This window comes from Megalopta genalis, chromosome 4 (genome assembly GCF_051020955.1).
Source record: "Megalopta genalis isolate 19385.01 chromosome 4, iyMegGena1_principal, whole genome shotgun sequence".
Lineage (NCBI taxonomy): Eukaryota > Metazoa > Arthropoda > Insecta > Hymenoptera > Halictidae > Megalopta > Megalopta genalis.
Window position 1 is genome coordinate 14429410 of NC_135016.1, and position 27050 is coordinate 14456459.

The following is a 27050-nucleotide window of genomic DNA, read 5'->3' on the forward strand; positions in this document are numbered from 1 at the left end:
ACTGTGGATCTTAATGTAAATGCCAATTCTTATATATTATTTAATAAATCTCAGTATGGTGACCAAATTCAATTTATTTTCTAGGAAATATCTCATGACAGATATAGTATTATCATCAATGTCCGTTAATAAGCTTGTATTTTAGATGTCCACATTTGATGTAAGTACCACAAATGAATAAAGATCCGCAATTTATTTATAATTTAAGAAAATAAATTGAAAGTGTTTGTGAATTTGTTTACTACGGTCTACTCGTTTGTTTTACTTTAATATAAATAAAAATACTACTGCTATTATTGCTACCGAGCAATATGAACGTGTATTAGGAATGTACTCACAGTACAGGACACTGTACAGAACAGTGACATTAATTTTTGTTGTCGTATCCATTGTGTACAAAGCATTAAGTATCTTAAGTATTGATTAGGCAGAGCTTCCTAGTACCGGACGATTAAAGTACCCCTTGAATTGAGACTGTTCATTGTACTCCCTTTTATTTTGCATTAATTGCAAGTCAACCGCGATGAAAATCGAAATAACAAATGGAGAAAATTTGACCGCTACTATTGTGATACAGGTTTTGCATTCCAAATTCATCCTTTTGCAAATTGTCTCGATCATTTTTCAAATTAAATTCACCCCTTTGCACACCAAGTTCTTCCTTTTGCAATTCATAATCATCCCTTTGCGAATCAAGTCCTTCTACTTTGTTTTCCTAAATTATTATAATAAAATTCAATTCTAATGGAAAGTTATTCTGAAATTCCTAATGTTATTGTACGCGTGTAACAATGAACCTTTGAAAAGTACATTTTTCAAAAAAATATTTAATTAGGTCATCGTTGAAGCTGGTGAAAATAATAAAGTGATCTGTTGCGACGGCAACACCGAAGGTCGAACGTCCCTGGCCATCCCTTGAGCAATTAAGCAATATACCTGCGACAGTAAAAAATGCATCCGAACGAAAATACCCTTCGACCCGACGAACGGACAACACGTGCGACAGACTCATAAATTCCATATTTCACAAAACGGAAAAATTACAACCCGAACTTTCGAACAGTTTCCCACTCCTCATTTCAAGTTCCTTCCGACACACCCATCTCCAATCAAAAACGCTTCATTTCCTCCACCAAAACCCACCATCCACCAATCAACAAAAAAACCGAGGTGACAAGCGGAAGGGCACCTAGAACGTTAGTCAGAACTGTTAGAACTCCCAGAACTCGTAGAACTCTAAGAACGCAGATAAAACGCAAATAACGCATCGCTAAGACCATAGCTGTACTGTAATATTAACCCTTTGCACTCGAGGGCTCCGGAGCGGAGCCATTTAAAATTTGTCTTCAAACTCGAGGGCTCCGCTACGGAGACAATGCAAATAATTTTCAGTTTTTAACATAAGAACAAAAACAAATCGTAAAAATTAGTTATAGGATGTTTCGCTGTTGGTGACAAATGACGTTTGTATCCATAAACAATTAAAAAAGAAATAACATACAACGATGACTTTTCTTTTAATGCTTATATCATGAGCTTACATGTGAATATGATCTTTTCACTAAAATGGCTTCGAGTTGCTGGTAATATGACTCAAAAAAAACTTCGAGTGCAAAGGGTTAAAGTGTACATAAAAGCAACCAGCGACTTCGTTCAACTTAATTCCATTTGGAAACATCGCGTATATACATGATCCTTGCCCGATGAACAAGGACACGCAGTTCCTAGATCTCGTGGGGCCTCATGCAGCGACTGCCTCCTACATTCGCCGGTAGATGGCTACTGAATCGACGCCTTTCTCGCAATCACCTGATCCGTCAGCGATTCCTATATCATGCATACCAACACCGCCCTTCTACGGCAATCTCCGAAGCAATTAGCGAAGAGTATTTGAAGTTATATTCACGTTACTTCACTCTCGAGATAGCTACGAAATGAATTCGATTTGCAAAAGATGAACATAACCTGTAGAAAAATTAACATAACCTGCGAAAGGCTGCATTTATTTTGAAAAATAATGCACACGATCTTCAGAAGGATGACTTTGATTTGAAAAACGGCGAATACGACCTGCAAGGGGATGAATTTAGTTACAAAAAATAGACGAATATGACTCGCGAAAGGACGAACTTAACTCGAAGAAAGGTGAATACGACCGACACGAAAGATGAATTCAGAGTGCGCGAGTAGCAGAACCTGTATCATTCCTTATTCTGCTCTTACTTGCTACTGGATTGTACGAAAATGCGCCTCCTCTAGCAAATTTGATAGCGTTTCAATTTTCGAAAATAGATTCAATGTCCGGAACTAGAGGAACTTCCTCGCATAATATGAAAATGCACATACCTTGGCGCTTTGTCAAGCAACAAATTGCACTTTTTATCGTTCTCGCAGACAACTAGGTTGATCTCGGCTTGGTTGATGATGAAGGCACATGCGTCTGGACCCAGCGTGTCGTAGAGAGGAACGATCACGAGGGAGTACGTGTAGCAGGCCTGCTCGGTGAGGATCCATTCGGGGCAGTTTTGGCTGTAGAGGCCTACGAGGGTGTGGGAGCCCGGCGCGAGGCCGTGACATACCAGTCCTGAACCGAAATTCTTCGCCCTGAGCAGAGTTTCGTTGTAGTGCATCCACTGGTACGGTTTGTTGAGGCCGTCTCGCCAGCCGAGGCAAGGCCCGTTGTCTGCACAATGAATGCAATGGTTACATTAACAGCTTTACTTCGATGGGACAGAAAAATCCGCGGTCCGCGCAACAGGGTAGTAGAGCCGGTTACTGTGGGGTGACCAACTGCTGCGCCCTTTGGTTTGTTTTCGGGCATAATTACGTTACTTTCCACTTTCCCCCCAAATGGGACAAGAGCGTAATAATGATTTTTCTGAAAATTTACAATAAAACTAGATTCTTGTGTACGGATCATTAAGTGCCAAATGGATTACGCGGCTTTTGCTGCCTTACCCTAATTACAGTATCAGAGTGGCCGTGAATTGAAAAAAATGGGATGGAAAGGGGGAGCTCACAGATGATGAATATTAGTTTTTTTAAAGTTTTCGACACTTGAATCAAATTTGCAAAGTAGTAATATTTTTCTTTTTTGTATGTCGAAAAAAGATTTTTTAAGTACACAAAAAATACAAAAGATAAGTGACATAACCTATAAATAAATCATAAAAATTTCAAACACGATTTTTGTTTCACGATTAACGACTTATTCGCGTCGCCAAGAATGACAACGTGACTTACGCAAGTGCTGTATGCATTTTCGGTTAATGCTCTTACTCTTAAGGGCAAGTCTCGTTTTGGATAATCCATTTAGTGAAGCTATGTAACTAAGGAAATAATTTCTTGCGCCCAGAAAAGCCAAGCGAGCTTTTAACACCTTCGCTACTATCGATGAATACGATGCATTTTACATGTATACACGTAAGAAAACTGTGTTACTGTACACTATGTGCAATGAAAATTAGATTTCTCCGTTTAAATTTCAGTTCTTCATAATTATTTATCTTAAGCGAGAATAAACAAGAAGAACGATTATTATGTTAAGAAGCACTGTCTGCTTAGATTTATAAAAGATTAACTAACTGGAATCGATCACAAACTATATTTCATAATAATATAAAATATGTTATAGTTTCTGTTTTTATAATTGCGATTTTGTTTTTTGTTCCTCTGTTTATTATATTTTATATAGTTTATATCCAAAAACATAGATTAAATTGTTTGTTGCACTATATCATCTATTTATTTTATCTATGTTTTTATTTGTCTTATATATTTTATAATCGAAGTTAGATTTGATTGTTCATTTTATCTATGTTTATTATATTTTCTATATTTTATATCCAAAGGTAGATGAGATTGTATAGTCCTCGCACGACAAGGAGGCAATTCTGGGCTTACATTCCCTCTCTTACTAGCTGCCCCCCACTGCCGCAGTTAGTAAGAGGGGGAATGTAAATACAAAGGTGTCTTCTTGTCGTGCGAGGACTATACGTTCTTCTATATCCTATATTTAGTTAATCTATGGTCATCAGTAGACTGCGGATTTTATGCATTTATGATTAAAATGATTAGGTGAAATTTAAGAGAATGAGAACATTAAAAGAATTTAAAGACAACTATGTATCATTTTCAACTGACTGAAATTGTTTAAGGATGGAAGCAATTTCTATCTGACTCACGTTTCTTTCAATTGATGACGACAATTTTTATTTTGCACAAAGATTCGCTATTTAGTCATCAGACTTTATATGTTTTCAAGTATATTTAAATTAACTTGGTGCACTAGAAGTAATAACAAAAAAAGTTTAATATTATCTATGTAAACGTCATTCCTTGCACTACGATTTCTTGCACAACTACGTTGAGTGGCACTTTGTCTTAACAATATTCATAATAGAACCAGACAAATTTTGTTTTCTGTATGTTTTTATCCTCTTTCATTTACAGACATTGATAACAGAAATACCAACCATTCTTCAATACACAAGAAATGAATAGTATTCATGTGTGAAATCTTCGTCACGAGTTTGATTCGTTGTTACGGTGCAAGTGGTTAAAAGTGTGATTGTGTGAGATTGTTTTATTGTAAACATGATTAAATCATATAAGATTTTAATTATCATTTTATTAAATTATCATTAAATCATATAAGAAGGTGTGAGTTAAAAAGATAGTTGAACGTGAATTATTGATTTGTAAAAAAATTAATTTGCTAAATTTTCTTCTAACGATTCGAGGAGAAGATAATTACATTTCATTACTTCGATTATATGGTCCATATTGTTTCGTTTTTATAAAATGACCTCCTGTGGGGCAGGTTGATATTTTTTCTCTGGGGCATGTTGATACAGTGTATAACAGAAGATGTAACCACAGAAAAGACTAAAAAGCAATGTATAAAAGAAAAAAAAGCACAACAAAAGAACAATAAAAAATGCATAAAGAATAAACTAATTAAACAAACAATAAATGTATACGAAATAAAAATGTGTCAGAATCAAAAAATAAGGATTTTTGCATTGTCCACTACATTTACGAAAATGTACAACTAAATAACAAATACGTTGTAATAAACATAATTGGATAACTAGATAATTTCTATTTATTAAGATTATTTAAGAGAGACGAATTTTGTGGCAGCTATGTTTTGCAATCGATGCAGACAATCTTATTGATTTTATATATATATTATTATTATATTATTATTACATTATTATTATATTATTATTACATTATTATTATATTATTATTATATTATTATTATACATATTATATAAGATTTTATATATAATATTAATCAACATTATACAATAATATTGATTTTTGTATCCCGAAATTGATTGGCAAGTGACTCGTTGGCACTAAATTGCAATAAACGTCGGCCAGCGTTCCCGTTAGTCGATGCCGCAGCCGATCGAACTTGATTTCGACGAGTCCCGGTTAAAATAATATCCTGGCTACGCCTGGAATGTGGAAGCGGAGCCAATGATTTTTGGGCGGATCGAGGAGAATACGCATCCACGGCCCGTGATTCGCGGGTGTCCAGGAATGTTAATTGTCGAGAACCGCGCGATCTGCCAACTCGCGGCCGCGGATGACACGGGAAATCGACCGATGCGTAACGGCGACAGATCCGCCGCAGTGGTCTTCGAATCGCTGGGACGCGGGAGAAGGACGCGACTCGAGGAACCGCCGGGATATATGATATTTACGATCGCGACGGGCGTAATCGTTTGATGATTAAAGGCTCCGCCGCACGCCGACCGGCCTAAGTAACATCTTCTTTGGAAATGTCAATCATTCGTTTGCCTTTAAGTGACAGTTTGTTTGAAATCGTAATTTATGCTGTTTTGAATAGACGCGTGGATCTGGGTGGTCTAATTTTATGCGGTCCCGAGGATTGAACTTTATTAATGTGGCCATGCCGAGCCTCCGAGGGTTGTGATCTTCATCTTCAAACGGCGCTGATTGATCTTGTCGCATCGCCTCGGTGTGATATAAGGCTCTTATTACGTCGGAAATCAAGATGAAAGCTGCAGAAATGTCTGCTGGTTTTCTAGTTAATTTAACAGATAATCGAACAAGTTATTCAACTGTACCGAAATACAAAAATTTAAATGATTCGTCGAACCATCGAGAGATTTCATTGATTTTATTTAACATTTTTCCAATTTAAAATTTTACTGTTTAATACAACATTTTCTAAGGGCAAATTATTTAAGAAATTGTATTGTGATTTTTATGGAATTTGTATTGTTGTAGGTTAGAGTTACATATATGTAAAGTTCTCTTTTTCATTAATCCCTTGCACTGTAACAATGAGTCAGTCTTGTGACGAAGATCTTATGCAAAATTCACTAAATATTAATGTTACTCGTTTCTTTTAGATTGAAACACACACACACACACACACACACACACAAAATTTCATTCATTTGTTATCGAAATCTAGGAGGGGAAGTGTATAAAGACATACAAGAAATAATAATTATAATACGAGGGCTTAATATTAACGTGATAATGAATAAAACGAAATTACGAAAATGATAATATATAATATGACAATGTATAATATATAATTACGAAAATAATGAAGATCTGATTAAAATCATTTCAGTTTACAATGTTCCCACGTCATCGACAGTTTCGAATGGAATTAAATAAGGTATTAAGTTAAAATAGTGTGCATAATTATAAACTCAAAAAGTAACATTTATATTGTTACCGATATCCAAACGAAAACTTAACAAAATATCGTATTTGTATATTTCTATTTTCTATTATTTCTAATATAGAAATATACAAATATAATGTTTCGTTAAGTTTCTTCTTAAATATATAGGGTGAAACCGCCTACAGTGCTTCTATACATTTTTACTGATATTTAAACAAAAATCAAAAGAGAGCTATATTAGTATATTTCCACATTTTATATTTCCATTACACTCAAAGTAACTTTTACATTTTTTGTGATATTTAAAACTGAACAAAACACCATATTTGAATATTTCTCTAATAAGAATAATAGAAAATGGAAATATACGAATATAGCTCTCTTTTGGTTTATACATATATATTATATATTCATTCTCTCTCGGAGAATACATACTTTGGAGTAGCAATAGATTCGATGTAGAATTCAGTCCGTAATTTCACTTTCGACGCATGAAGTGAGTAAACGTTGCCTTTTTTAGATCGATTATATAAAGATAATAAAAATATTGTATGATATAGTGTTCAAAGGAAGAACGCAGTTGTCTGCAATGGTATTTGAAGCAAGTAATGACGTTTACTACTTGCAACGAGTTCCAATGGACACTAAAGTCTAAACACAAGTAGACAAGAGATATGTACGCAGATAAAACTTAATCGCGCGCGCGTTCATTTAGCAGAAAATCGACGTTGAACATACTTTAACGTTGAATATATGGCGTGAACCTAATACTTACTACGAGTTTATTATCGTGCTTATCCGCTATTTACCGTGACTTCTGTTCCCCGTCTGGCCTAGTGTTATAGCCTATTCCTGTCAGTTTGACTATTTTCTGTTAATGAATTTCGACTAACTTACTGCTGAAAGTGGACACCGTTCTCTGAATTTATATATAGTGGCCCATAAAAGTGTTCGAACATCTCTTAAATCGCAATGACTTTTTTTTAAAACTGGACTAACAGGCTTGAATTCTTGTTAGATAATAGCGGGTCTAGTCTGCTAGACGATGACCAAAATGCTTTTTTTAAATTTTGCTATTACTTGGAATGAGACAAAAATAAACTCTCGTTTTTAACTTTTTTTATTTGAGCCTATAACGGAAATTTAAGTCGAGCTAGGCGTCGTAAAATTTAAAAAAAATGCAGATTTCTTCCAGTTTTTGACCAAATTGTGGATCAAATTTTCAGTTTAAATTTTTGTTACAGGCTCAGATAAAAAAGTTAAAAAACGAGAATTTTATCCTTTTTTTTTCATTCCAAGTAATAGCGAAGTTAAAAAAAAGGCATTTTAGTCATCGTCTAGCAGACTAGTTCCTCTATCACCTAAAAAAAGTTCAAGTTAATTTAGTTGAGCTTTAAAAAAAATTATTACATTTTAGAAGATGTACGAACACTTTTATGGGCCACAGTACGTTAGTAATTATTCCGAAGAAGCGTTTTGAAAATGTAATTCTTTTATCGTACTTTATTAACGCTAAATATTTTCTCTCACGGTCACCGAAATGATCAAAATACTCCTGCAATAACGTCATTGAATAGTACGATCGACGCGTCAATGATGTAAAGTAAATATTATTTTTAGTTAGATATAGAATTATTAAGAGAAGCGCAGTCTGACAGGAAATAGAAATAGGAAATATACAGGGCGAGTCATTTAACTATATCACCTGAATGTTTTTTGTGAACTACGTGTATAAAAATATGTTTCGAACGAAAACTGTTGCTGGATATAAACAGGAGCGTGCAGGGTAACATGCAACTTCGTAAAATGCAAGGAAACGTACAACATTGATGAAAATCATTTGCATCGTTATTTAATGCAGGCTTTGCACTCGAAATTAATTCTTTCGTAAATCCTGTTCATCTTTTTCCAGTTAAAATGGATCCTTTTGTAAATCGTATTCACGTTTTAATTCAAGGTTATTCATAAAATAACTTTGATGAAATTGACCATCTTTTGGCAGTTTTTAACTTTACTATGAATTTTATTACAAATAATTACAAATGAGTGAGTCATTTGCAAATGGGTGGAATTTCATTTAGAGACAAGTGAACAAGTCAATTTTATTTGCAAAAAGGGGAATGTGATCTACGGAAGTATTAATTTGGGGTGCAAAATAGAGATTACGATCTCCAAAAGGATCAATTTTGAGTGCAAAACTTTTGAATCCCGTCTTTAGATATCTAGAAAATGATTAATGAAAATGAGAATTTGTATAAAGATCCGCAGCCTGATTATTATACAAAGCATTATTATCCCGCACGAAGAGTTAGCGTAAAAAAATGAGACCGGCAGGATGACCTAATATGCTAAGTTACGTCGCCTAAAGTTTTATTTATTCATGGCTTGGAAATCTGCAGCGTTGCAACGTTGCGGATGCAGCGCCCGCGCCGCGCCGTGCATAAAAGCCTTCGCTCCCCAAACTGTTAATATTTCAGAATCCGTTTCTACTCTTTGAACCTGGGACTCGAGTCGCCTCCCTTTCATAAATGCTCGTTTAGATAGTGTACATTCTCTCCGAGCAGATGATGCAGGAGCACGAAGAGAACTGGCAACACCGCGTTGCATTCGATTGCATACTATTAGGCTGCGGCTTTCATGCATTTACGACGTACAAACGAAGAGAAAATTGACCAAAATGTACAGCGCATTAATAACAAGATAAAGTAACTGATGCAGTGTATTAATTTTCGTTGAATTTACGGTTTCATGAATTACTGTTCTTATGAGCTATTACTGTTATGAGTGACTATAAATACATGAGCATCCAGAATATACAGCTTACAGATTGCCTATATTAAAGTTTTGACAATATCAATTACTCAATGTTACCGCTTCGTAATGAAGGTCTGATGGCCGTCTACTTACAAAGGAACAGTTTAGAATGGGTGACCAAATTGTTATAAACAGATACATGTATTACTATGATTTTACTACGATTATACTATCGTTTACTATAGTTTTTATACGTTTTTACTATATTATACTTATCTATTTACAAAGGAACAGTTTAAAATGGGTGACCAAATTGTTATAAACAGATACATATATTATTATGATTTTACTACGATTATACTATCATTTACTATAGTTTTTATACGTTTTTACTATATTATACTTATGTATTTACAAAGGAACAGTTTAGAATGGGTGACCAAATTGTTATAAACAGATACATATATTACTATGATTTTGCTACGATTATACTATCGTTTACTATAGTTTTTATACGTTTTTACTATATTATACTTATCTACTTACAAAGGAACAGTTTAGAATGGGTGACCAAATTGTTATAAACAGATACATATGAGCCGTTTATTTTGAAAGTGGCATAAGTCACTTTTTTTTTTCTTTTAAATGATAACATACCGTTCAATTGTAATTAGTGTTACCATTAACTCGATTTTTTTGAAAAAGTGACTTATGCCACTTTCAAAATAAACGGCTCATATATTATTATGACTTTACTACGATTATGATGTTAGTAGGGGAGAGTTTTAGTGGAACTGCGCGAGCACTTTAACCCATCAATATACATATTGTACTACCATTTGGACTTGGATCTTGGATTTTGTAACTATTGTTTCTATTGTAGCAAATTTACACGCAAAATTTTTGTACATAAAAGTTGCATGGTTTAAAGGGCTACATTATTTAGTATATTAATTTTTTTATAGGTGGAGGCATTCCGGAATTTTGAAGGTTAATTTTGTTTTTTAAGATAGAATAATATATTTTTAATATCAAAATATGGAATAATATCGAATTCGGAGTGAAAAGGTATTGACCTCTATTAGCCCTAAACCGAATAGCTAACGAGTAATTTAACTTTATTTCTCGAAAATTTTCTTCACTTTTCACTGACTTGTGGAAATCTGTGATAAGGTTGAATTTCCAACTTGATATTACGTGAAGAAAATTTTCACACACTAAACACAGGATACTAAAATAATCAGTGTCATTTTCGTTGAATTTAGTTTATTATTATTTAATTTATGTGTTCAACTTTTTTCTATTTCTGTTACATATGATCTTTTTTCAAATATTTTCGTTAATTTATTATAATTGCATTGCAATGTACAATCTGACGGATGATAGACGTCGTGAAAACAATTAGAATATCGAATATAATTACGGATATGGTTAAATGAATAAACATTGTTTTTTACACAATCAAACAAACTTACACTGTCGGAAACAAAAAAAACTTTTCGACACCTTTTCGAACTTGAATAGAGAACTAGATTGATAAAAATGTCACATCGAAATTAATTTCAATGTAAATAAAAAATCATGTTCAAGTATTATCTACTTAGCTTTATTTTTATTCTAAATAAGCGATTCTGAGGCCGAGTTGTGGACAATAATTAAATGTTAGTGACGGAAATCGTAGTATATTCATAACTGGACTGCGGATTTTATGAATTTACAGCAAAAAATTAGTAGTTTCAATTTAATATAGTAGCGGGATTAAATTAATTTAAAAATGTCATTTTCAATCTAATAAAATTATTAAAAAAGAAATGAACTTTTTATTTAATTTCTATTTCTTGCGAACGGTGTAGACAATTTTTATTTTGCATAAAAATCCGCAGTCTATTCATAAGAATAAGAACGCTCTTCTTTTCATGTCTTTATCAGGAACAGAACGAAATAAGTGGAATTTTGTTCCAAAAACGGACTCTTTTAGGCACTGTGCGCTGTGCGCAACCTTGGAATTCGATTCTATTTTCTGTCGTCGAACAGATTGAAATAAAAAGTTGTCGCCAGAGATTCGAATGCAGTATTGTTAACAACGTTTCGAACTGTTACCGTCCCTGGGAACGACAGGTGTCTCGTGTCGCAGTGTCCGCGAGCGTGGGTATCCCGTGCGGTTAAAAATAAAAACCACGTCGCGCGGACCAACAACGTCGTCGCCACGATAAGTACGCGCGAATTTCTGAATCGGCGTGAGCTGGTTCAAATGATTCAAAGGAAATTACGGCTGTTGTCGCATACATAGGAGTTCATTTACTACCGAGCTAGTGGACGCAGATAATAATAACAAATAAAATACAGCAAACGGAAAGACCGTAATCTAAACTCCTAAAAAATATGAGCAGATTTCGAAGAACAAACTGTCATATGCAATGAAATACAGTGGTACGCATATTTATACAGGGTACCCCAAAAATCACTCGCAATCGGGAAATGAGGGGTTCCTGAGGTTATTTGAAATAACTTTTTCCTCAGCGCAAATGCAATCCGCGGCTTCGTTTACGAGTTATTAACGAAAAACGGGGACCAATGAGAGCCGTGCTCGGCTGGCGCGAGGCGGCCGAACCAATGAGCGGAACTGGGCTACGACTGCTGGTTGGCTCAGCTGTCTTATGCCAGTCGAGCTGGCCTCTCATTGGTCACTGTTTTTCGTTAATAACTCGTAAACGATGCCGCAGATTGCATTTGTGCTAAAGAAAATGTTACTTCAAATGACCTCAGGAACCCACATTTTCCAATTGCGAATGACTTTTGGGATACCCTGTAGACTCGAAGTAACTTTTACATTTTATTACTGATATTTAAATAAGAACTTATCAAACTATTATATTTGTATATTTCTATTTTCTATTATCTGTAATATAGAAGTGTAGAGATATGATGCTTTGTAAAGTTTTTGTTTAAATAACAACATAAAAACGTAAAAGTTACTCTGAGTCTACAATTATTCACACCACTGTATGTGGGGGCGAACTTAGTGCGTACAAGAATTTTGCGTTCTTTATATTATTCTGTGCCCAGGGTTTCATGAACTTGCACTCGAAGCCATTTTGTAATCACAAATATCTTCCGTTTCTTTATCAGAAATTTCTTTTGTCTTTTATTTATTTCTTTTGTTTTTTTCTTATTTATTTTAACCCTCATCTATTTAGTGAAAGCAAAAACTCGTTTGTCTCGGTGACTTTTAGTGGGCAGATACGAATAACAATAAATAGTACAAAATTCAAGATAGTTTTTTTAACCTAAGTATTTCCATTTTATATTACTCAGACAAAAGTTAGAATTTCAATTTTAATAGCTTTTTACATATAAACAAATTAGATAATATAAAAATTATTTTTGAACGTGGTATAACAATTTTTGGTAGTGTCTCTGATTGATCACTCGAGTGTAAAGGTGATCCATTGCAGGTCAAAGCGTTTCCTCTCTTTTATTTTAGCATTTTCTATAACATTATATTGAGCGTCCTAGAACTTCCGTTACACTGAAATTGATCGATACACCTGAGGTGATTCGAAATTACAATTTCCTTAACGAAAATGTTGGTTGTAGCTTCGTTAACGAGTTATTAACAAAAAAACATGGACCAATTGGAGAGCTAGTATGGTTGGCGCTTCGCCTTTGCTCCAAACCGCGTCGAGTTCGTTATTGCGCCAGTCGTACTCGCTATTTGATTAGTCTGTGTGTTTTCGTTAATAACTCATTAACGAAGCTGTGGAGAACATTTTCACTAAGGAAAAACTTACTTTAAATCACCTCAGATATCAACCTTCTCCAGGTGCAACAGGAGTTTTGAGACACCCTATATATCGAAGTGAAAGCGAAAAACGTTTTGAAATTTGTGCAGAACTATATCATTATATAATCTTTGATTTTAACACACTTTAAAACACACTTTTTAACACACTCTTCCGTGTTGTATTTTTGCGGAAGAGAAACTTGCGTTACTTAATTTATATGATATATATTAGATATTATTATATATATATATATATATATATATATATATATATATATATATAATAATATCTAATATATATCATATATATCATATATATATATATATATATATATATATATATATATATATATATGATATATATTATTAATATAACTTTTTCCTTAGCGCAAATGCAATCCGTGGCTTTGTTTGCAAGTTATTAACGAAAACAGTGACCAATGAGAGGCGAGATCAGCTGGCGCGAGGTGGCCTTTCATTGGTCAGTGTTTTCGTTTATAAATCGTAAACAAAATCACGGACTGCATACGGTCGATGTAAAAGGTATTCGTACATCTTTTATTAAAACAAAATAACTTTTTTTATAATTGAACCAAGCGATTTAAATTTTTTGGAGTGTTAGAGGGATTAGTTTACTAGACAATGCTCTAAAAATTGTTTTCAACAATTGCAATTCGTTAATATCATAATCAAATTAAAAAATAATGTTTTTTCAACTTTTTTATCTCAGCCTGAATTGAAATTTTATAAAATGGAGCTTGTAGATGTCGGTAACTTAAATAGTGAAATTTTCAGTTGAAAATTTCATTGAAACAATACATATAATCAATAATAAAAGAGAACGAGGTTCGTGTACTCGCGAACTATAACCATGATTGGCACATTGAAAGACTGGTAAATGCCTTTGTATTTTCAACATTTTTACATTTACATCGATCTATAGTAGCAACAAAAGAGAAAGACGAAAAGAAAGAAAGAAAGGAAGAAAGTGGTGAAATGAACTGTTGTTGCAAATCTTTTACAAAACGACGTCACTTGCGTGGTCTTCGTGCTCTTAATTGAAAACGTTCCAATTGTCCCCAACTGTTCTAGCATTGATTTATATGTCATTATTTAAATTAATTTCAGCCGTAATATCGGTTGCAGAACCAAAACAGTTTCTAAAAATTTGTGTCATGTTTGCTAGCAAGCAGTTTCTGGTCTGTTAACAATAGTTGCTAGTTCAGAAAATATCTTCTTTCGGTTACATGGTATTGCGACTTGTTTCCTTTCGTTGAATAGTAGATTCCATGATTTGTCAATACCTTTATGCTCAGTAAATGAATTTAACATTAAACCTACCTAGAGGTCTGAAAGTGATTGTGACAAGTAGATTGCGGATTTTATACATTTATGGCAAAATTAGTTGGCTGTAATTTAAAATATTATAAGGATTAAAGGAATTTAAAAACGCCAATCTACTATTTTCGATCTATTAAAATGATAAAAGAAACAACGAACGTGTTATTTAGTCTCTATGGCTTGCAATTCATGCAGATAATTTCTATTTTGCATAAAAATTATGGTCTAGTGATGTGTTATTCTATAAGAATGATAAAATTGGATTTCTTTAAACATTTGGCCACTTTTGTTCCAATGTATGCTTGGATCAATAAATCTATTCAAATGTATCCTATAAAATGTGATCTTATAACGTCAACAATCTTAAATGAAAAAAATGTAAAATTGACCTGCATAGTAGATTCAGTGTTAATCAACTAAAAGCATATTACCACGTTCTTTTTTATATCTGTATACTAAAATAAGAAGGGAATTTGTAAAACGCTTCTCGCTAAATAAATCGTCGCAAACTGATGTTCGCCGTTCATTGAAGCCAGAAGATCAGAAACATAAAGATAACTGTGTCTTGCTTAAATTTCAGTGGCTGAAATTGAGAAAACGAAACCAGCATCTGTAGATTTTAAAACGAAACATACTAGATAATAATAAGTAATATCGAACACACATATGGTTCTCACGCGAAAAGAAGGCACCTTCGTCTTCACATTCCCCCTCTTACTAGCTGCGGCAGTGGGAGAGCGGGTAGCTAGTAAGAGGGGGATAATAATCCTGCATTTGCTACGTGAACCATCCGGTTTAAAGCTTTAATAAATAAAATAAAATTTACATAAATAAGTAACACATAATACACGCGCAACTGAAACCATAACTCATCATTTCTTAAGTTTATAACCGCTACTATGTCTACCTAAGCTTCTAAATATGGATTTCATTCGCTTCGTTGAAATCAAAATAAAATTTGAGCAAATGAAGATATAGAAAAAACAAAAATTGTCTCGTTCTATTAGAGAAATTATTAACACTGAACCTACCGAGCATTAATGCTATAAAATTTACGTTGCTTTATAAGAATTACGATACTGAATTTTGTTTAGACTTCTTCTCATTCTTATTCTAATGTATGCTTGAATAAAGAAATTTATTGTACCATTTCCTACGAAAAATATAACCTTACAATTTCAACAATTTTAAAGTGAAAAATGTGAATCGGTGATTTTGATCATCACGGTAGGTTTAATGTTAAGAAGAAATGTAACGTAATTGCGAAAGAAATAGTTTAAGGAGTTAATAAAGCTTATCATCGTAACTGCGAAAGAAATAGTTTAAAGAGTTAATAAAGCTTCCGTTGTTTGGTAGCGAAATTCTAACTAGAAATAAACTAAGTAAGTAAATAACAGCTGCACGATATGTATGTGTAAAATTGAAATTATGTTTCGTCGTCTTGTGGCCACTATTGTACGTAGGTTTCTAAATATGGATGCTATTCGTTTCTCCTAAATCGGCACAAAATTTGATTTCTCCGTGATCAGTAGACTGCGGATCTTTTGTGGGCAATGAAATTTGTTAAGTCAATTGCGAGAAACAAAAATTAAATGAAAACGTTTCTTTTTCTATTAATAATTTCAACAAGTCAACAATAGTGCAACAAGTATTCTTAAATTCGTCCAATATCCTCTCATTTTTATATTTCACCTATTCAATTTTGTCAAAATGATTGATTGATCTAGGATTGATTTAGGAATGAAAGTAAACGACGACATCCAAGAAACAAAAATAGCCTCGTCCTGTCAGAGAAATGATTAAGAACGATGAAGTGCTAATCAACGTAGAATTGTGAAAGAAACCGTAGTTTAAGGAGGGGAGATTCGTGTGAAGCGTTCGAACGAGAGGTGATATTTGTTAATTTTTTTTATAACGTAAGATCTCTATGATATTTATCGCCACTTTGCATATACATTCTTTATACATCCCAGTCGATGGCGCGCAGTCTAGAATTTTTTTCCTTCGATTTAAAACGAAAAATCGAATGACATTTTTTTCGCAATAGTATTACGCGTCGTTTGAACTAAACAAATGATCTTCGTCACAAATTTCTAGCTTAATTATGCAATAAACATAGTTCAAATAATTATTATTACGAAGGTGACCAATTCATACGACGAAGAACTTAGAGTTATACATGTACATGCATCGATCCAGCTCGATCGGTTAATTATTTGTTGAGAAATTCGAGGAGTGCCGTTTCGAGAAAAATGGTTTCGAAGTTTTGTGGTTTCTGTCACCGTCGACGCGACAACGAGAAAATGTATAGAGAACGTTTCGCACGACATTCTCGCAACGCAAAAGCATCGATTCATGCGAGAAGAATAGAATCGATCTTTTTGACCCGTCGCACGAGTCTCTCCCCTTGACGGGTTAATAAAGCTTCCGTCCGTCTGTCAGCGAGGTCCAAATAAATAAGTAACAGTTATAAGACGCGAAATGAAAATTTATCGTCAGAAATTTACGAGCGCTACTGTAAATGTCATCGTGCACTACCGCAACGCTGAAATAATGATTGCCACGAAAACCGGATTTCTGGCCGATCGCGCGACGGGACGAGACGGGACGCGACGGCAGGCCTCAGCGAGGGGATCCTCGGTCTTATTAGTCGACAGTGTCCGCGGCGTCGCGTGTTTGTCATGCGAACGCGACCGTAGCACAGCAGCCACTTGCCAAACGGTCCATTACGCGGTCGGTCCCGAGGCTCTGCTCGTTTATTTAAAACGCGCCGCGCTATTCCGCGGCCATAAAGCGGCCAGCTCGGACTTACTAGACTCTTTGGCGCCCCTGCGGAAGGCATCGTACAGGGTCCTCGTGTCCTCGTGGATGTAGCTGACGAACTTCCCCTCCTTGCTGTCCTTGTAGAACCTCGACACTCTGATCAGGTCGGTGCCCTGCAAAACGTTTATCACACGTGAGATCCACCCGGTTCTCCTTCTCCGGTTATGTAACGGAATGCCAAGTGCACAGGGTCTAAGTATAGCGAGCGCGTGGAGCGGGATGGACGCGTAGGGGATCGGAGCTGTCCCGAGGGACCCGTCCTCGGGGTTGAAAAGGGAACCGATCGCTTCCTGGTCTCCCAGCTGCTCCCATCAACGACGACGTTTCAATCTCCTCGCCGATGCCAAGTCGCTTGTGCAACTAGTCTAGCCACCCACACACCTCCCAGCGAACCCACCGAGCGGTTCGGGGATTTCGACGAAGAATGCTCCGAAGTCGGAGCGCACCCTTAATGCTCGCGATCACCGGGACCACCCTCGGCACCGCCGACGGATGATTATAACGTCGTCGATGACGATGCGAACGATTGGCCCGCTTCGAGGAACCGAAGGTCCCTCGGTCGAACGGTCAACGGCGGACACCATGGACACTCCACCTTGACTGTATCAGACTGCTCGCTGAGGTCGATCGGTGGTCGAATGGGTTCCGGGGCGAAGCAACTCGACGACATAGTATCGGGCCGACCGGTCCACGGACCGACTGATCCGATCACCTGAACGATTCCGAGCACGGGGACACGCGATCACTTCGAACGAGACGGGCCCGCACGCCCGCGAGGCTCACTTCTATTCACGAGACTTTGCCTTCGGATTACTTTGCCTGTCAGAAGTGCTACTAATGGTACCGCTACCGCTTGCTACCGCTGCTCTGCCGCTGCTGCTGCTGCTCCACCGAGAGGAGCGGCTGCTATCAGTAGCTCGCGCATAAGACTAGCCGCTCTCGTCCATCCTCTACGACGATCTTCGACTATATTTAAATATAGTGGACCGAGCTGGTGGTGCGAGCGTCGTCCTCGGCAGCTACCGAACTCGTTGGACGATCGCCAGCCGCGAAAAAAATCGATCGACATCGGTCTTTGACATCGGACGGGTCACACGATCGAGATCGTCGCGTCTGCTACTCGATGAATGGAAACAGTCGTTCCGCCACCGATTACCACAGAAAGCGTTCTTTCTTCGAGCGTTCTTTCCTGTTGCTTCGGACACCTCGGAGCTTATCGATTGTGCGAAAGCAGCTTGAGATCTTGGGAAGCTTGGGATCTTCAGCGTAGATCTTTGTACGAGCCAAGGGCGATTTTTAATAGTTTTAGGGACTGTTAGAATGTTGTTGTTTTGGGAATAAATTGAAGGGGTTGCTATTGCAAGATGAAAGACATGGCAAGGGTATGGTCGATTCAATGAGAGACAGTGAATGGAAACTAGTGTAGGTAGGCAAAATGATGGGTCTGTTGACACTAAACCTACCATCGCGAGTCAAACGACCGGTTTTGATTTTGGAATAATTGGTGTCATAAAGTCGCTTCCATTCAAAATTATTGTATATGTTTCTTTATTCAGGCGGACACTGTTATACAAATTCTGAAAAATTTGGATAAATTCTGTCTTGTGATTCTTGCGAGGCAACATTTTGTTAGTCGTTTTTATAACTCGATAGGTTTAGTGTTAAAACAAGAGTTAGGCAAAATTTTATTGGCGGATGAGAGATAAAGAAAAACAATTGATCTACATAACAATTTATACGACCAAAAATTTATCTACGTAACAATTTATCGGAATAAAAATTTATCTACGTAATAAGGTATCCGAATAAAAAATCGATACAACAATTTGTTTAGATAACAATTTATCCGAATAAAAATTTATCCATGTAACAATTTACTCGAATACAAATTTATCGAGATAACAATTTATCCGAATAAAAGTTGGTCGATGTAACAATTTACTCGAATAAGAATTCATTTAGGTAACAATTTATCCGAATAAAAATTTATCCATGTAACAATTTACTTGAATACAAATTTATCGAGATAACAATTTATCCGAATAAAAGTTGGTCGATGTAACAATTTACTCGAATAAGAATTCATTTAGGTAACAATTTATCCGAATAAAAATTTAATCGAATTTATTTGCCCTGGATTTATTCGTAAAATATTCGATTCGTATCGAAATGGTGGAATACAAATTATTTTTCTCGAAGGTTTACCGATTCGCGTTTCTTCCACGTTTACTTTTACAATTTATTTTGTTTTCGAATGTTGCGTCAGCAAGTTTATTGTTTTTGGATAGATTGATCATTGTTGCATAACTAATCTTTCTACGGCCGCAGAGGGAGGCATCGTATATTCGATGATTCATGTTTACAGCACGTGCGTTTGTTTGGTTGCTGTCATCGCATCGTAAACAAAAACAAGAAGCAAACGCACACACAGTATATCATCGGCAGAGTAATAGAAATTGAAGTGATTCTGATTCTGAATGTAGTGTACAGTCGCTCGAGAAAAGTATGTTGACAACTTCCCAAACAGAATAACGTCTTTGAAATAGGACCAAACGACTTGAAATTGTTTTGCAGATGTTAGACCGACTAGTTTACGCGACTGGTAAATCGCGATTGGTAAATCGCGACTGGTTGCAACGATAAAAAGATTTAACGTTCTTTTCAATTCTTTTATCCGAGTTTAAAAATGCGTTTTGTAAGAACCCGTTAACTTCTACGCACGCTCTTTTGCAAAATAAAAGAAAGCATTTATGTTATACAAAATTAATATTTCTGATTTAGTATTAAAATAGAAAATTTTACTCTAAAATAAAATTATATAGAGATCCGTAGTCCTCGTATGGACTTAAGTCAGGGCTCGGAATTAACCAGCACGTAACAAGAGGATCGCGTGAGCTACGCCTTCTGATTCCTATCACGCGTCTCGCTCTCCGGTGATGCCTGGCACAAAACATACATATACTACTCACCTACACACATATACTTCTAAAGAAGAAAGAAAGAGGCGACCACGGGGAGCGACCGGAGTCAGGAGGCGCAGCCCTCGCGATCCTCATGTTGCGTGCCGGTTAATTCCGAGCCCTGACTTAAGTACAGGGAAGACAGAAATGAATTCAAAAATTTAATCATCTTGTGCAGATATCTAATAAGTTTATTTTCATATTCTTTTTGTATATTTTAAGATTTCAATTTGTTCATATTAATTGCGTGCTCCGAGTCGGAATGAAATAAAATCGTCCGAACAGGTGCGTTTATTTCAAACAAATTTTAAAACGAAACAAATTGACGCGAGTTCGGTGCATCTTCAAATTGTGCCAAGGCACGGAAACGACAACACCTCAAACACCCTCTGTGCGACTAAAGAGAACGTATAAACAAGCTTGAAGCTACCAGAATCGGTACACGAGGTTGTTTGACAGTGTGTCCGAGGAATGAACGGATTGACAATTCGTGTTTACACGTCGGAACTTTGCACTTTGGAACAAATGGACGCAGTGGGTATGCGATTCCTATTCTTGAAAACGAGAAGGTATGTTCGAAGTTGTTTGAACAAACTTTTATTTTTCCACATCCTAAGCTGATGTAACAGGATGCGAGACGGCGTGAAGTCGGAGCGATATTGCGATACTTTCACAAAAATACTGAAAACTGGCTGACCTTTCATTTTTGCATGTGACGAGTATGCTCGCATGAAACGATAGTGATTTTTCAGTTACGACAAGTATACTCGTCACGTAAAAAGATTGAAACCAAATAGACGACATAAAAAATGAAAAGATCTACTTGACTGACAAAATTGAGATTTATAAAATATTTATTTACATTCTTTTATAGTGCATTTATATATTCATCAGAATGCGATCAATATTGTCTTTGAATGCGGCGAAGCGTCAGGGAAATGTATGGAACGATGCGAAAATGGCTGAAGCCATAAAAATGGTCAGCGAAAGGGAAATGGGTGCTTTGAAGGACTGGCTCGTATTCAGTGTGCTTGTACCGAGTTTAACACATGAATGCTTGTGGCTATTTTAAACAAATATTTCTCATTTAAATTCCTTTCAAACGTGATGTAACTAGAGAATTTAATTCATATAAAGGAAAAAATATTATATTATAAAAATTCCTTTTGGTGTTTATGAAAATAATTATTTTTTTTATTAAATTTTTACTTAATTGCGTATTCGATATAAAATCATAATCAAAGTGCTGAAGTAAGTAAAAAAAATAAATTTTTAGGTGCTACATTTGAGTACCAATATTATGTTTGATGCACTTTTCCATTTTTTGAAGCTACTTCAGTATTAACAATTATTTATAATGTTAGAAACGTATCATCATTATTATCATTATTATTATTCTTTATTCTCTTGGGGCTTGTATACTCAATTTAATCTTTTTTGTGTGCTTTTGCGCACGCTTATTACATTTTTAAAAAATTTGATTATGTTATAAAATATGTATATAATGAAAATAAATTATATAAACTTAAATTATAATAATATCTCTACTTACAATAAACGTTCTATATATAAACAAATGATTGTTTCTTATAATTAAACAACGGATATCTTTATGCAAAATAACCTTTTGTTTATACATTGTATGAAATTAGAGCTACATGAAAATGTATTTCGTCTTTCTACAGTTTTAATTAATTGAAAGTAACATGACAATGTTCTTAAATTCTTCCAATATTTTCGCTATTTTATATTTCTCTTCTTAATTTTTGTAACAAACGCATAATATCCGCTGTTCACTTATAACATATGCATGCATTTCGTATACTTAACTATATCTTTAGTAAATGTAAAATCAATATAATGTATGTCTTGTATGTGTTTTATCTATTTTTATAGCAATTTTATATGTTTTCACTTAATTTCTAAATTCTAATTTCTACGTTCTGCTGTATTAAATAATGTTAGAAATATAAAACTGTTGTACTCTGAATCGTAAATATGTGACGGCCTACAAAAATCTTCTATTGTGATTGTTTTATAAAAATGACATACGGAAAACAAAACGATATTTCATATTCGACGAATTTTATCTAAATAAAGTGTCTAAAAGAATGCGTTATTCTTTCGAAGTAACTTATGTATATCGAATTCACATATTTCCTTATGAAGCTCGATAAACGCTAAAGCCATAATTTACGCAGCAAGAGTTAGGGTGTTCGCTCACCGGAAGTAACACGGACTGAGCATCGAGAGGCCACAGTGGTTTCTCTGGTTTTGGTCTGGATGCGAAGTAAGCCGCAATTCCGGTCACCACGAGAACACCTGCAGCGCCGCTTAGGTAAGGCAGGTAGTCTTCGAACTGCGACTGAAACACTTCATATGCGAGCAGTATTTTATTATTATCATCTTTATTATTACTATTGCTATTGCTATTGCTATTGCTATTGCTATTGCTATTGCTATTGCTATTGCTATTGCTATTGCTATTGCTATTGCTATTGCTATTGCTATTGCTATTCCTATTCCTATTCCTATTCCTATTCCTATTCCTATTCCTATTCCTATTCCTATTCCTATTCCTATTCCTATTCCTATTCCTATTCCTATTCCTATTCCTATTCTTATTGCTATTCCTATTCCTATTCCTATTCCTATTCCTATTCTTATTCCTATTCCTATTCCTATTGCTATTGCTATTGCTATTGCTATTGCTACTAATATTATTGTTGTTGTTGTTGTTGTTAGTATTACCATGATTATTATTGTTGTTGATATTTTTATAGTAACATTTTGTTATGCAGTACTTCTGAAAGAGACTCGTGGCTGGTAAAAACGAGAAGGGGGTGGGAAGGGAGATGTAGTGGAAGTAATGTACAATATACGGAGCAGATTCTGTCTGTATATCTGTATATTTTTATTCAGCTGTTTTGGAAATACTATAAATGAACACTTCAATTTAATATATTATATATTTAACCAGTTTACCAAACATATTAATCACAAAACTGAACAATAAAAGAGCATAGCCGGATAAAGTGGTCAAATGTGTCCCTCGATCAGATTGACTTTTGTTTAGACTTTCGATAGGTCATTGATTGAAAACCTTCTCAGTCAATTTTTAAGCACTTACCTCCACCACAAAGGTAGTTACAGGGAGAAATCGGATTAACAGATGATTCCTAATTAACTGATGTCTGACAAACTTTAATTTAAGCCATCCATTTATTTTTTCATTTTTGGTGGTTTTCAATCTTTTTGATTTTGTTTAGCCCTTACGAAAAATCCGAGAAAAATACACAGTAATAATCATACGTAGCCCTATTAGGATAAAAATGTGATTGTGTATAGCATCTGCGATAATTAAAATTTCTATTTAAAATCTAGTAGGTACAACTTAAATTTCTACAAAAATACTGTTATAATATATATTTTTATTAAAGATAGAATTTTTCCATTGTTATATACAAATATATACGTACTTACTTGTTAGCCCTGGCCAAGTTATTTTAACAGAAATTTAAGTTACAGCAGATTTTGGATAGAAATTTAAATTATAATAGATTTTAAAAAGAAATTTTAATTATAGTTGTTTTTTAAATGGAGGTATAGATTATGATAGATTTTTAATAGAAATTTAAGTTATATTAGAGTTTTAACAAAAAGTTAAGTTATAATATAAGTTATATATTTTAATAGAAATTTATACATATAAATTGAACATATTAAAATAAAGGAAGTACAAATGCCATATGCAGTATGTAGTACGTAGTACACTTTGTAATATAATATATGTTTATAATAATATTAATAATAATAATAAAACGCATAGGTCATCTTGCATCGTGACGGGTATAAAAAGCAGAAAGACCATAATGGAAAACCTGTAACATTGTGAAAAATGCAAAAGGACATCTATGTCAACGAAATGGGCATGTATACTATTACATTATGCATTATCATTGTAAGCAATTGCAATGAAATATGGATATTGTGTATCTACTATTGCGTTGATATAGCTATTGCCTCCTAGATACGAATCGACATTGGAACGAGGCGGTAAATCGATGAAACATCAATTTTAATGACGTCCGTTGGAAGTACACACTGTTATTTAATTAAGTTATCGTACTTCAATATTCAATTTCACAGATACGAACTCGCAAAGTGTCATACATAAAAATGAAGTTGAATTATTTGAACCTTATTGAACTTTAATTATATTTTCGTGCAGAACTAAAATCGGATTAAATCAATTTTATCTGTTTCTTTATGAACAGAGATTGCGTATCGAATGTGGGACCATTTATACAAAATAAGGAATACGATTATTTATGACAAGCTAGTATAATATAAATAATTATAAAATACTATAATAAATAACAATATAAAAACATCCGGCACTATTTGCAAGTGTCCTTATATTCATAGATACAATAAAGAAAAATTATACTTCATTTATATCGATCCGAATGTTAATGTTTATCTTTTTCAGTATTTTTGTGTCCAATATTTATTTGTTCCGGATGGAGAGAAGGGAAGTTGTAATTACTGTCTCTGTTGAGTGGCATTGAGCAATCTCTCTTACCTACGATCTAATTTTAAAAATAGCTTTAATGTTTCTCGCTTTATCCAGCTTTCGACGAGATGATAAAAGTATGCATCAGCTATATTATACGAGTGCTTGATTTCTTCTAGACTCTTTCAAATAAATCGTTTCCGTAAACCACAGCTGACTGAGAAGATGAGTGTATATTGCGAGTGTATTCGTCGAGGACAAATATATGTGGACACATCCTTTAAAACGATATAACTTATAACGTTTCTAAATTTGGACTAAATGACTTGAATTTTTTTTTAGATGATAAAGGAACTAGTCTACTAGATAATGAATAAAATGCTTTTTTCTAATTTCTTCTTTTTTCTTAACTTTTTTATCTGAGCCTATAGTAATAGAGAAAGTAAATAAAGCTATCAGAAGCTATAAGAATCACCTTTTAAATTAGCGATCTAACCTCTTTTTAGATATTTAAAGAACTAGTTTACTAGACAATGTCTACAAATTTTTTTCAACAATTGCAATTGGTATTTCCGAATGACAAAAACAAAATTAAAAAATTGCGTTTTTTAACTCTTCTATCTGAACTTATACCTGACCATGTTTCTTTTTTCTGTTATGAATTTTTCTGTTAACTATTTTGTAATGTCCGAATGTTTTAAAGTTACTAACTGTATGTCGACCGAAACAAATTTATTCACAAAATTTCCCATAAACGTATCTTTATAATAACAATAAGTTTGCGTTTCTAATATTAATGAGTTTCCATTGTCCGATTGCTTACAAATTTTGTACGTATCAATTTGTCACTAAATGTCTCAGTTTAGAGAGTTAAAAATTCCCTCAAAAATCAGAAGTCGAAATATAAGAGCCACTCCAGTGCTGAGATTGCGCGACTGTGAATTCAGATTACAAAAATAGTGTAAGTTGGAGCAATTTAACATTTTGATTTGCTTAGGCCCTCGAAGTTGAGTGGAATGGGATGAAAAAAACCCTAGTCTCAGCACTTCAGCTACCGTAAGCCAATTAACGGGCTCTTTAATGACTGTGCTATATTCAGAAGAAGCTTAATCATTCTCTCTTAAATAATAATCTCAAGAGAATTCATTGACATGGAATGCGTCCTTCATTTTCCCAATTTAATTTGTCCCTTGGCATCGGATTGACACAATTTCATGAAAAATCAATATACCAGCGTGATAAAAGATTAAATATGTGAACTCTCGTACTAAAAATGAAAAATTGTGGTAAGTTATAATAAGATTATTCGCATTCTTTGTAAATAATCAATTGATCTATTTATAATAACTAGACTGCGGATCTTTATGCAAAATAAAAAATTTCCAACAAGTTTGTAAGAAATATAAATTTTGAATAAAAATAAACTGTTTCTTTTAATAGTTTCGGTAAGTCGAAAACGGTGTCACAATATTATTAAGTAGTAATTTCTGTTGCTAGAATAAATATAAATGTCAACTCTTTATGCGAATGTCTCTCGAGGAAAAGAAGACCTAAATCATTTAATTTGCCAATCTTTATGTGTAACAATTATTGTGCAGACCCAATTAAAAAATCAAGACTACCTAAAATGTTTCAATCGGCTCTGCTAATAAAAAAATTCAAATAGTAGCACAAACACGCAAGCTAGTAATAAAACTGTAACGAGGTCAGACTAACTTTGCATGCACCAAATGTACAAACTTTAATATATGTATATGTTTCAGATTTAATGATATAATTTCTAATGTAAACCAGGCTTAAATCTACAGTAACGTTATTCGATGTAACAAATAAAATTACGTGGGAGACGTGCCACTTTTTTTGGCACGTCTTATCCTTTGTATTCTCTTTTGAAGAAGCAAAACATCGATTTTTTATTGCATTTTGCAAAAGTGCAATATCTCAGAGATGGCGTTACAAAAATTGTACACTTCTATTTTAAACAATGATGTTATAGTATTTCGAGCAATGTGATATACTATAAGAAACGTCATACATTACGAAACTTTAAAAGGATTTTCTCGAAATAATATTTTGTAAATTGACTTCTATGATTTCTCAGTTTTGTCAAACTTTATTTATCTTTATTTCTCGTACTAGCATTATGAAAGTAAATGCAATAGTTAATAATATATTAATTGCTTAATATAATAC

The 27050-nt window shown here is 34.3% G+C and overlaps 1 protein-coding gene across 2 annotated transcripts in view; it reads right to left on the minus strand.

Annotated features, from left to right (window-relative positions):
• The window catches only part of LOC117221424 (long-chain-fatty-acid--CoA ligase 1), a 54982-nt gene that overhangs the window by 23930 nt on the left and 4002 nt on the right, over positions 1 to 27050 (minus strand). The window contains exons 2-4 of one of the 2 annotated variants that reach the window (XM_033472390.2): positions 22566 to 22714; positions 17371 to 17494; positions 2347 to 2683 (exon numbers count right to left, since the gene is read on the minus strand). In XM_033472390.2, coding sequence (XP_033328281.1) covers positions 2347 to 2683; positions 17371 to 17494; positions 22566 to 22714 — 610 coding nt within the window. Of the gene's footprint in view, positions 1 to 2346; positions 2684 to 17370; positions 17495 to 17976; positions 18332 to 22565; positions 22715 to 27050 lie in introns of those variants that run through there. The other variant, XM_033472408.2, reaches the window with a different exon arrangement.